Genomic DNA, 12,702 nt, shown 5'->3' with positions numbered 1-12,702 from the left:
CTTCCTCCTTGGTGCCACACCTGCCCTTCAGCTCAGCCTGTTAGACCCATGACCACCTGGTATAAGAGGCTGGGTTGCCCGTGTGGCAGTGGGAAAGGGTAGAGGAGACCGAGGAATGAACTGAGTCCCCCCTCTGCTAGAGCAACAGAGACACCTACACCAGCCAGCTAGCAATTTACATTCAGGGAGTCTGGGTTTAGAGCCTCCAGGTGGGAGCAGGAACATGGGTACAGGATGTAGACTCCCTGTAGCATTTGATCTTGGGGCCAAGGTTACCTCACTTTCAGGAGGGCAAGAGTCTATGGAGTTAGGTGTGAGTTACATTTCCTGGGAAGGCAGAACATCCAGTCTGGCTGCACAGACTTCCAGAATATGTCCAGCCCTTACTTCCCTCAATCTGAGCTCCTCAGATCCTAAGAGTGGGTGTGGGGGTTGAAGCTGGGAAAGGACAGCTTATCAAGTGTCCTTACAGAAGTGACAGAAGGGAGATGGAAGTGGCAGAGCCCCCAGTGTTTGTCCCTTCTTGTCCAAAGGCCTGTATGCTCAGGGGGTGCTCATCCTGACCTATGCTGCTTGGCTAGCATTGCATCTGAGACAGCAGGTTGGTTGGCAGGGGGAGTGTGTCGGCTCCTGCAGAGATCAAATTCAAAGAGGTTCAAACAATTTTTTTTTATCAGAACTCTTCAAACAATACAGCAAAGCCATGTTCAATGCACCAAACACACACTACTATGGAGACACTGGTGGTGCCCTACCACCTGGTCCCCACTCCCTGGGGTAGACTCAAGGGACCTCTAGAATCATCTGTGGAACACAGTTTAAGAAAACACAATTTGAGCTGGGCGTGGTGACGCACGCCTGTAATCCTAGCAGCTCCAGAGGCTGAGGCAGGAGGATCACGAGTGAGGCCCTAAGCAACTCAGTAGTGAGACCTTGTCTCTAAATAAAGTATTTAAAAGGGCTGGGGATGTGGCTCAGTGTTAAGCACCCCTGGGTTCAATATCCAGTACCAAATAAGCAAACAAACAAAAAACCTCACCTCACCCTCACTTTGTAGATGAGACACTGGCAGCCAGTTAGGAGACATGCCACAGCCTGGGACACACAGCTAGTCAGTGGCAGAGCAGGGACTGAAACTCAGAGCTCCGGCCTTTCAGCCTAGCTTCCAGTTCCACCATATCCACAGCTGCTCTCAGAATACACTTCTTTCTATGTTCAAGTCCCGGATGTAGGAAGCTGAAATGCCTTCAAACTTGGGGTCTGCCCCACCCCCTACCTACCCTGCCCCCCCAGCTGAGACTCATTTTCAAACAGGACATTAACATCCACTAAGGGAAGGAGTGGGAAAGAAGTGAGGTTTGTTTGCACAATTAACTCACTTGACTCCAGTAGACCTGTCTGTCTGGATAAATCTGACCCCAGTGAAGCCTGAATTAATGGGTGTGTCATTTCATTTTATGGCTGTGTGGTCCAGAGACTTTGCCCATCTCCTTGATGATGGGTAGAGGGATCTGGAGACACTTGACAAGGCACATTCCCCCTGCCTCTGTGCCCCAATTTTCCTTCCTATCAGTGGGGATAGGGAATAGCAATCCTGGGATAAGAAGAAGGTAATGTTTTCCCAGAGAGTGAAAAACACTATGAAATCTTTAGAATAAAGTAAGTCGCTCACTACTATTTTCTTGGGGAAGACACTGTCCTCCAAATCCCTCTCCTTCACCAATGCTGAAAGAGATTCCCTGCTCTGTCACCTCCCCCCATCCTTCCCACACATACTTGCAGCAATCTCAACCTTCCAGCTGCCTCCTGGCTAAGCCTCCGCCCCCTCATGCTGCTACTCTGATAGAAGTTTGGAGAATACAGGTTGATTATTAAAAGGGAGTGGGTGTGGCAGATTCTTGAGCCATGTTTGCAGGTTGCAAATCTGCAACACGTAGGTGCTGTTTCCATGGAACTCTGGGTACCTGATGGGCACCATGAGTCTTAACTCTCTGGGGCAGAGATCTACCATTCTGCCCAAGAAGGAAAGAATTGGCTGGGCCCTCTTCATCAGGGGCTCTGGTCTTAGGAGGTATTCATTTGGGAGAGGGGCTAGAGTGTTAGATGAAGTATTGAATCTGAGAAGCCTCTGGTTACTTGAGCTGACCCTGGCTGAGGCTGGGACTCCCTAATCTGTTCCCCTTGTCTCAAAGCCTCCCAGGTCTGGGCACCTGCATCACCACTGCTCACAGCCTAAGGTGAGGACAGAGTTATTGAATCACCCTCTAAATACCTCCCCAGATTCCCTTCCCTTTTCTAACTAATGCTTTTGATTCCCTTCCCCTCTGTTGCCTATGGGAGACTAGAATGTGGATTGGACTGAGTTCAGGGGGTCCTCCCACCCCAGGAAGGAAGGGCTGCTTGGGTAGTGGGGGCTGGAGGCATACTTCCTAAGGCAGGCCCCAGGGGAAGAGGGTTTATAGAACCCAGCCAGCCCCAGGCAGTTCTATCCTGCCCACTCATTATTTATGCAGTACAGACAGAGCCATTCCAAGCCCTCTCTCCTTAGCTGCCCCGCCAGGGCATCGACCGCTCTGCAGTGGCAAGCCTTGTTCCCAAGCTTACCCTGGCTGCTAATTAGCTGAGGTCCAGAGACTCCACCTCACAAATGGGAAACTGGGGCGCAGGGGGCCCTGCTGGGAAGCAAGAGGGAGTTAAGTGGATCATCAGGCCTCCCCCACTCCCAGACCCACCCAGGCTAGCTGTTGCTGACTCAAGGCTAAATCTGTGGTGTGTGTGTGTGTGTGTGTGTGTAGAGAGAGAGAGAGAGAGAGAGACAGAGAGAGAGAGAGAGAGAGAGACAGACAGACAGACAGACAGTTCCAGAGTATGAAACAGAGTTCATGAACAGAGGCCTGAGCCCTGAGGAGTGGGAGTCTTTTCCCAGTGGCAGCTCCAGAGGAAGGAAGTGAAAATCTTCTCTAAGGGGGTTAGAGGGCTAGACTTGGAGTTATATTTGTGGGTCACATGCATTGTTCTGATTTAGACTGGATGTTTTTTAGGGTGGCTGTGGGGTTCACTGATGAGATTCTCTGGGTACCCCAAACATATCACTGTGGTTAAATTGGGAGTCTACCCTGGATGCTTCTCAGCCCCCAAATCAACTGTGGGTCCAGGTCCCTACTGAAACTATAGTGGTAAGGGGGCCCAGGGGACATGAGCTGGGGGTCCCAGACACCTAGCATTTACTGGATGCAATCAGGTGAAAATGCCTGGCCAGAAAAGTCTTGGCTGACAAGACTCAGAGGCAATACCTGGGACAGCAGCCAGACCCAGTGGAGAGGAGTGTCTGCCGCCTGGAGCAGCTGAGGCAGAAGAGGGGAGGGGACATTCTGCTAATGGCACTTGCATCTCAAGAAGACTTCCCACCCCCACTCAAGAGCCCAGGCAGAGACAGGCTGCTCCCCACCCTCAGCGGCTACAGCTCAAGCAGTTCAACCCTGGAAGCCCCTCATACAATCTTCGTGCTGCTGCAAATCTCCATTAAGAGCATCAGAGGTAAGAATTTTGGAGGAATTCAAGGAGTGTGTATTACATTAAATCTCAGAAATCTGTCAAAAGTAATAAAAATACATAAAACCGGGAATGGAAAATATGAAATGCTGTCCACAGCTTCATTTGTTCTGCAGTTTTATAGGAATATTAAATTATTCATCAGAATTGAACATCAGAATATGATCTGTGATCCTAAGAACATTTGAGGCCCCTCTGCTCAGGATAGACTCTTGGTACAGGATGGGGAAAGGGTATATAGATGCACCCTTAGTTTCCTGGAAGGGTCACAACTTCCAGGGAAGGGCTGTGACAGGGTCTAAAGTTCTCTAGGCCATACAAGTAGCAAATCTCAGAACCAAAGTTGGCTTGAGGATAAAAACTGTGCAGAAGATGGCCCATGGCACCTGAGGCCAGTTTTGGGAGCTTCCTGCAAGCCCAGAGCTATAAGATTCCCCTTGTCCCAATACCAAAACCTCCCAGGCCATTTGTTAATGGAAAGTGGCTATTGATTTCTGGGGAGTCCTCTCTGAGGGAGGATGAGGAAGGTGGTGCTGAAGGATGGGGCTGGGGCTGCTGTGGATTTCTCCATCCACCACCACTTCCAAAGGATCAGTCCTTTGAGCAGAACCAATGTATCCCACCCCCCCACCCCACCATCCAGGTGGGGATGGCACAGACTTTTCCAGGCCCTGCTCTCTCTCTCCTGGCCTAAGTCAGAAGCTGGCTCAATAGTGTTCCACCTCTAGCCAGCTCCTCTAGACCTGGGTGTGGAAAACGAGTTGCCAGTAAAGGTCCGGAAAGATGTCTTGTGGCTGAAGATGGGGCTTCTCCTTTGTAGGCAGAGTCTGGCCCAACTTGACCTGCTACAGCCCTGATCTCAGCCCACACCCAGGCTCCCCACTCGGGACTCAGTTTATTCCACAGAGAATCCACTACCTTCCCCAGGCGGGTGGTCCCACTCCAGCTCTAGCGGCTAAGATCCACATCTTTCATGGGGAGCCAGTGCAGAGTGAAACGGAGCGAGATCAAGGTCACAGAGGAAGGCAGAGGCGGAACAGTGACTGGAAGTGATGGGAGGTGTCCTGAGACCGGGAGCTCCCTTCCCGGAGGTCCTCTGGGGGCTCTGGGGACGCACTCACCTCCGGGACCACTTGGCTGACGGCCTCCCGAAGGGCCGCTTCCACAGCACCCCGTAGAGCTGCACTTTGGTACTGATGTCCAGCGCGTCGGAGTCGGCCTGCTCTAGGGACGGCGAGGGCGACACGGAGTTGGACTTGGACGTGAACATCCTGCCTCAGCCGGGCTGACCCCGGCCGGGCCCACGCTCTCCCCGGGGGCCAACAGGGACCGGGTGGACAGTGGGAGGCAATGGGGGTGGCGTTCGCAGACGACTCGGGGCACCGTCGGGGCGCGTCCCACCGAGCGGAGATGCCGAGCAGGCTCGGGCTGGAGCTGCTGCATTAAAGCGCGCGGGGCACCGAGCTCGGTGATGAGGGCCGCGGGGCTGGCAGCCGGCGGCTGGGACTCAGGCTCGGGATTGCCGCGGGCCTGGCGGGAACTCCGCGGGGAGGGCAGCTCAGACGCGCGCCCGCAGCATCTCCCCCTCCCTCGGTGACAGCCCTAATTCTGGTGTCCTCGATTGGCTGAGAGTGGCAGGTGAGCCAGCTGGAGGCCGACCCCGAGCACCAATCAGGGCGGGCGCCGGCTGGAGGGCCCTGCTCCCGGCGTCCGGAAGGTCCCGGCGGGTGGTGCGGCCGAGGATTTGGCTACAGAACCTCCCCGCCCCCACCCCGGGCGCCCAGCATTCCTCCAGTTCCCTCTGGCGTGCAGCACCTGCATCGAATCACCGGACAAGTCGCTTTGGGATGAGCGGGAGTCACTCTGCAGAGACCTACTCCCCAGTGGGCAGAGGAGAGGAAGGATCTCGGGCATGGAGTCAAAGAACTGGGTTTGAGATTACAACTCAGACTTTGGATAGTACTGTAAACTGCAGGAGCCTTGATTTTTTTCACCTGTATAGCGGTACCTTTTGGGGCAGACCGGTGACCAGGTAAGACTTCGATAAGTGCCTAGGTGCTCGCCCCAAGAGGAGGCTCCATCAAGATTTGGTCTCTGCCCGGCCTCTCTTGTGGATTTCGCTTTGCACCGCCGAGGTCCCCTCTCTCAGATCGGATTTCTTTTCCTGGAACTTGGTTGCCTGTGTCGGCATTTGGCACTCAATGCTAATCTCAAACTGTCAGTGCAGTTTGTGATTTATCTGCGCGCCTGGCCAATACTCCCTAGGGATGCGTGTTCCATTCATTTTGGCTTTCCTTGGGGTAGGTATTTAGTGACTGTCTCACTTTCTGGCCAGGCAGACAACTGCCTAGTCCCTGGGGAACGCCTTCCTCCCAGCGGGTGGAAAGGCTGGGTTAGCACTGCGACTGACTCTTCAAATGCACGGAGTTTGCGCAGTAAGACGCAGCTCCCAGACCGCACAGCCTACCTTCCCCAGGCTGAGGAGCTGGCCACAAGTCACCGTTCACTTGTGCCCTTGGGGAATCACTTTCCCTGCTCAAGGTGATTCCTCATATGTGAGATAAAGATTGTAACAGAAACTTGGAAATGGGTAGCCTGAAGGCCAAATTAATTTACAGCTGGACATATTAACTTGCCCCAAGTTAAAAAAAAAAAGAGGTATACTTAATATATTGTAAAATGAACAGATCTTAACTACTCATTTGGTGAATGTATACACCAAATAATGTATATACTACATACATCATGTAACCACTAACCAAAGCAAAACACAGAACATTTCCCTCATGCTAGAAAGTTCCCTCTTGCCCCTTTCTAGTCAATTCCTCAGCACCATCACTACTATCACTTATCACTCTTATCATCATTTTCACATCATCTTAACATTTTTGACCTGAATGCCTAAAGGGGTACTCTCCAGAGACCCTGTAATCCCCTATTGTCTTCTTACCTGCCTGGCTCCTCCCTGTATTTGAGTTTGTGACCCATTTAATACCTGGAAATGTTCCCACATTAGGAGTCTTACTTTTCTAAGATGGCTACTAAAGGCTTTGCCTTAGGCCTGGTGCAGTGGTGCATGCCTGTTATCCCAGCAACTAGGGAGGCTGAGGCAAGAGGATCACAAGTCTTGGCCAGCCTCAGCATCTTAGTGAGGCCCTAAGGAATTTAGCAAGAACCTATCTCCAAATAGAAAATAAAAGAATGTAACTCAATGGTAAATTGTCCCTGGGTTCAAGTCCCGATATCAACAAACAATCAAAACTTGCCTGTGTGTGCAGTTCACTGGTCAGGGCAGAGACAGGACTTTGACTTATAGATGATACATGCAAGGAAGAAGCATGCAGAGACATGTGACTTGTTTTGGGTGTCCACTGTGACTGTAGTGGTGGTCATGGGGAGGTGAGTTCCTGGTAGCACACAACAGTTGCATGAGAGTTCTGTGGCATTAAGCTTCCTTCTCACACACTGTACAGAAGGGTTTTGAGTATTGTTTTGGAAGCTTTGCCTATCTCTTTGGCCCTCCTCATATTCTTTTAGTAAATTCATCCCTTCTCTAGTTTTGATCACTTGTGGTGAGTTTGTGAGCCATCACTAGGAGATAAAGTCAGGATACCAGGAGTCATTTTGAGACGTCCTTCGAGGAGATGAGTAGTGTGAGCCCAGATGATCCTAGGAAGGGCTTAGTTTCTTCAGTGGAAGAAATGGACCCCAGGTTTTTTTCAATAGCGGAGAGAAATCGATCTTTGCTTATTCCTTTGCAAATAAGACATCTGGACATGATTTAACTAACAGTGGCAAAGACTGTGTGGAAATACCACTGGGAGACAAATAATATGAATTTGATCAATCACTATATACTTTGAGTGACTTCTGTCCCCCTCAACTAACAGCCCAAGTCATGCCAGGTCAGCTGTGGAAGAAGATGTTTCTGCTTTTGCTGTGTCCTCTGCCCAGAAGTGCCGAATGCTTGGCCAAGAATTCTGGGGAGAACAAAACAAGTCAGAGGCAAATTCAGGGCCCCAGGTCAAGTGGGTCAGGGATGCCCAATCTTACCAGTGAGACCAGTCCAGAAATGCAGGTTCCCTTAAAGTGCCCCCCATCTCTGCTGAGGTGCAGAGTTGATGTTCTCTGTGGGCTATTTATGATTTACCTATTTCATCTAATTTTGACAATAGGCCAGGAGGTACACATTAGTTTTAATTTCCTAGATGAGAATCAAGTTTTTAAAAGTTGTCTACTTGAGGTCACACAGCTGATCATTTCCTAGAATGTGATAGGCTCACAAATCCATGTGGAATGAGGAAAACTGGCAGAATCAAACACCTTGATTTGATTTTTTTTTTAAAGAGAGAGGAGAGAGAGTGAGAGAATTTTTAATATTTATTTTTTAGTTCTCGGTGGACACAACATCTTTGTTGGTATGTGGTGCTGAGGATCGAACCCGGGCCGCACGCATGCTAGGCGAGCGCTCTACCACTTGAGCCACATCCCCAGCCCCCTTGATTTGATTTAAATCCCAAGCCCAGACCCTTCCTGCAGCAGTATAGGGCCATGTGAATTAAAGTTTGGACTCGAAAAATTCTAGATCCCTTTCAGTCTTTTTTTTTCTTTTCCAGTACTTTATCATCAACTCACCTAAGAATCAATGTTCCTGTAGAGCCAAAAAGACAATTCTTCTTGCACTTTAAAATTCTAGCCTTGAAGCTAAGGGACTCCCGACAGTGAATGTACACTTGCGTAATGTTACTACTGTCTGGGGTTCAGCTCTCTGATCTTATACTTTATTTAAAAAAAATTTTGTAGTTGTAGATGGCAAAATGCCTTTATTTTATTTGAATATGGTGCTAAGGATCGAACTCAGTGCCTCACACATACTAGGCAAGCACTCTGTCACTGAGCTGCAGCCTCAGCCCTGATCTTATACTTTAGCTACAATGAGCCAGATACAGGCTCACTCAAGCCAGGAATGGGCAGCAGAACATTCCCCGTCAGGAATGTTGATAGGGTCTCCCTGGAATCACATCCTGTCTGGGCTACCAAAGTTCCCAGAACCCTGGGCGAACAAAAATGGCTCTTCCATAGCACCACTTCCACTGCTCCCCCCACATCGGTCCTTGACCCCACCCTCAGGTATGCAGGCTATGGTTTTTCTACTTGTTTCCAGGCTGGTGCCAAGTGAAGGACCCAGGAATGCTGCTACTCTGGTTTCTCTAAGGTGTCTCAGCACCAGTGTCAATTTGATGACTGAGCTGGGCCCAAGCTTTCCTATAGACCAAGTAGCAGAAGTGGGAGATCTGGGCACCAGGCTGGGCCCTGGAGCAGCATCAGGTGTCCTTTACAGAACCTCTTTCTTCCTTCTGAGGTAGATGGGCTCTTAGGGAGAGAGGAAAAGAGACCTTTAGTAGATGGCAACAAGATGACCAGTCATGCTTGTCCTTCTAGTTAGATGAACATAGCATATGTTTGGAATGGATCAACTAGAATAAAAACATAATTAATTTAAGTGTCACCAGATTCGAAGACTTATACAGTGTGCCCACAACTGATATATGGCTAGACAGCTTAACAAGAGGAACATTCTGAACCTCAATTATCAAATCAATGTCACACAACTTGATTTTCAGAGAAGCTTGCCGAGAACCTGCACTTTTCTTCCCAGAAAAATCACATATATAGTCAATTGAGGGCACCTCACTCATCTCTCTTCTCTGAGAGGACATGTGCTTATTGGGTACATACACCTTTGCTGTCCTTAAATAAATCTTCGCTTGTGCCTTACTTCTGATGCATCCTAGAACTTCGAATGGCAAAAGTCCAGAATGAGCCTGGACCAGGATGAGGTCCCATTCTTTTCTTTGGAGGGAACTCCCTGGACCCCTGTCTGGTGACATTAGGACCCCAATTTCCTCACTCGGATTCCCATTCTAGAGTCCATGATAAAGTCATGGTACTGATTTCAGCTGTAACTACACCCTTCTCTTGGTGGTGTGGATCTTTGCTGATTCTTCTGTTCTAGCCCATGTCTATCCTCCTGGTTTGGAGTTTTTCTGTGTGATTGCTTCTCTTCATAGTCAAGGAGACTGTGAACTCCTTGAGGATCGGGGGTGGGGTGGAACATGTAGTACCTCACTGAACTGATTCTCTTTGCTTGATCTCTGGCCAGGGGTTGCAGTTTCCTGTTCTACTTTGCTTAGCAAATGAATTCTGACCTCTCAGACTCTGACTTCCCTATAGAATAGAACCTATGGGATGCCTGAGAAAGGATGTGAAAGCAATCTTGTGTGTGTTGCTGGGGATCAAACCCATGGCCTCGTGCGTGGCAGGCAAGTGCTCTACCAGAGGAACATCCCAGCCTCTGAAAGCAATTTTTTGGTGGCAGACTCTACTTTTGGCATTAAGTCAGGTTGGACACCAGGCTGTAACAATAGCCTTGTGCACTAAGGATAATCACTGTAGCTCTCTGGCCTGTTTCTCTCACCCCACGACTTCCTCAGCTCCCAACTTCATGCTCAGCTTTCACCTGGACTCTGCAGCAGCCTTTCCAAATGACTGTCCCTACCCTCAAAGAATCCAGGCTTACGTATCTCTCATAGGATCTTTTCCATGCTCAAAGTGACCATGTGTCTGTTTCGAGCTCTCTGCTGGAGCTCCCGTGCCATGACTGCAGTTCCTGACTCCCTTTGGCTGGAAGTCCCTTCCTGGTCAGCTCCCCCTTCTCATCTGTTCTCCTCAACACTCCCACCAGCCACACTGCTTCAGACATTCTGAGAGGCTGGCAAGTTCTTTTGTATCCTTTTCACTTGTCCTTTCCTTGGTCTTGAGTGCTTCTCTTCTTCCCCAAATTCTACTTCAAGACTCAGCTTAAATGATTGTTTGTGATTCCTTTTCTGATCACTCCCTCCTCTCCTGGCAAGGATTAAAACACCTTTTTGTTGAATCCTATTCCTACTTTGATTGGACTTTGTAAGATCAGGATTGGTCTTAGGCTCCTTTGCCTGTGCCAAGTCCTGGCTGCTCCCAGGAGAATCTGAGAGGGAGGTGAGGGAGGGACAGGGAGCCATACACAGGGGCACAGCCAATAGGCCAAAGTGCTAAGGAGGTTGGGTTGGGGAGGGGCTTGGATAGGCATTTGAGGACCAGCAGCACTGTCTCTGGGTGAGCAGGATCAAGCAGGCCCCCACAGGAAGTCTCACCTCCTCATGGGGAAGCACACTTGAAGCCACACTGGCAGTCCCTCTTCAAGATTTCTCTGACTCCTTTGCACTAGAATGCAGATTCTGTTCTCACCAGCAGGGGTCATGTCTTGCTAGGCCTCTGCCCTCTCACTGCCCAGTAATTGCTCACACCCAAGGTTGCCAATGCAGACTGTTTCTGGGGGTGGCCCGAATGTCTTGCTGTCCTGCCACCCACTTACAGCACTAGCATGGGCTCTTGGCACCCAAGGGTATCGCCAGGGGCAACACACTGCTCAGAAACAATGGAAGTGCTCCCTCTCAAGGATGATGTGTGGATTAAAATGTACACATTAATTTGGATTCTATGAGCAAGTATAATATTTTATTTGGATTAAGGGGTGGATGTGTTGAGTCTGGCCAGTAAACCTATAAGCTATGAATTGTTACAATCTCACACTCTCTCCCAGACTAGCTGAGGGAGAGCCAGAGTGTTGGTCTTTCATCTAAAACTGGAACACTAGCAACTCAGGGAACCAAATGCCAGAAGCTGGGCCCCAGTGTTAGCTCCATCTATACTGAATGTAAAGACCACAGGCACGTTACTTTGAAACCCCCTTTGAGCTTCGTGTATCAAAAAGGAAGCCTTTGAACTCTCAGCATATTAATTTGGAATTTTTTACCCAGGTGCCAACAGCAAGTTCTTTTTTGGGTTTTCAAAGTTCTGAGCAAAGGCAAAGGCAGAGACAGAGATGAGAATAAGATGGGTTCTCCTCTAGCTCCTGTCCTCTGCACCTAGCCCAGGGGAAGACCTGAAATCAGGAAGTCAGGGGCTACAGAGAGAGAAGGAAACACCAGGTGTGGGAGGGAGGCCTTGGTGAGACAGTAGTAGAAGCCTGTGCATGCAGAAGATGGTGGGTGGAAACACTTCTGTTCCAGGTCATGATTCCTTAAGTAAACCAGGGAGCAGAGAGGCAAAGGAGTGTTGGAGGGGGAGAAGGAACAGACCAAAGGCAGAGCAGATGGCCTGCCAGGAGGAGTAGGTCCTCTACACAGAATTGTGACATAGGTGCCCAGCAGTGGAATCTTTGGGCCCCGGCCAGTAAGTAGGGGAGATAAGCAGGGATAAGGAGAGGAAAAGTTATAGTCACTGAGTGCAAGGACCTGGAAACTACTGACTGCCACATTCACAAGTCACCTGCATGGTGACAGGAACTCAGGCCACCCAGAGAAGTGATACCAGTTGGAGTGAAAGCATGAAGTATAAAGACCCTAGCTAGGCCCATATATCTGTAGTTTTTTAAATTAGATCTTCTAAGGGACTAACGCTTCTCCATACCTGCCTCACACCTCCCCTTTCAGCCAGAATGACTTCTAGGCAGAGCTCATGCTCTTGTGTTGCCATCAGGCCTCTGCCCAGAACATTCTCCTGCCCAGGGGATCTTCCCCAACTCTCCCCTAGCTCACTCTGCTCTGCCTCCAGATTCAGCTCAGGTACCACCACTTTTTGGAGGACTCCCAGAGCCCCATTCTGGTTTGCTGGCTTCATGTGTCCTCCTAGCCCCCGTGGTCTTGCTTTCTTGTGACCTCACTACTGGTAATTGTGTTTTCCTGTTTGAAACCCCCGATGGAACACAAACTATTCAAGGGTATGAACTGACTCTTGCTCCCTCGAAGTGCTTGGTTCATAGGATGCTGGCGCTGAATGAGGTGGTAAGTAAAGGAACAGTCAACCTGCTTCTGGTCCTGCCCTCTGTGGGACACAGGATCACTGCGTCCCTTGAAGAATCTGGTTATTGAGCTGGGCCCCCAAGAGCATCCCAAGTACAGGCCAACAATCCAGTTTGTCTTCCTCAAATGGTCTCTCATCCCCCTTTCCCCTGGGCTCCCTCATCTGACAGCTCCTGAATTTGTTAGGACCCCTCCATAAGCATGGCAAACAGAGTGAGGCACACACTTTGACTCTCATTGCAAGACC

General features: G+C 49.8%; 1 protein-coding gene across 3 annotated transcripts in view; it reads right to left on the bottom strand.

Annotated features, from left to right (window-relative positions):
- The window catches only part of Plekhd1 (pleckstrin homology and coiled-coil domain containing D1), a 38,088-nt gene extending 32,817 nt beyond the window's left edge, over positions 1-5,271 (bottom strand). Inside the window, exons 1-2 of one of the 3 annotated variants that reach the window (XM_021724836.3) lie at positions 4,674-4,813; positions 2,605-2,672 (exon numbers count right to left, since the gene is read on the bottom strand). Coding sequence is in view for 1 of the 3 variants with exons in the window: in XM_005322835.5 (XP_005322892.1) it covers positions 4,674-4,822 (149 nt within the window). In the remaining 2 variants the exon portion in view is untranslated. Of the gene's footprint in view, positions 1-2,604; positions 2,676-4,673 lie in introns of all 3 variants that reach the window. The other 2 variants (XM_078050121.1, XM_005322835.5) reach the window with 2 other exon arrangements.
- Between the last annotated feature and the right edge of the window lie 7,431 nt (positions 5,272-12,702).

Source organism: Ictidomys tridecemlineatus, chromosome 5 (assembly GCF_052094955.1).
Source record: "Ictidomys tridecemlineatus isolate mIctTri1 chromosome 5, mIctTri1.hap1, whole genome shotgun sequence".
Lineage (NCBI taxonomy): Eukaryota > Metazoa > Chordata > Mammalia > Rodentia > Sciuridae > Ictidomys > Ictidomys tridecemlineatus.
This window is presented reverse-complemented; position numbering and strand designations above follow the sequence as displayed.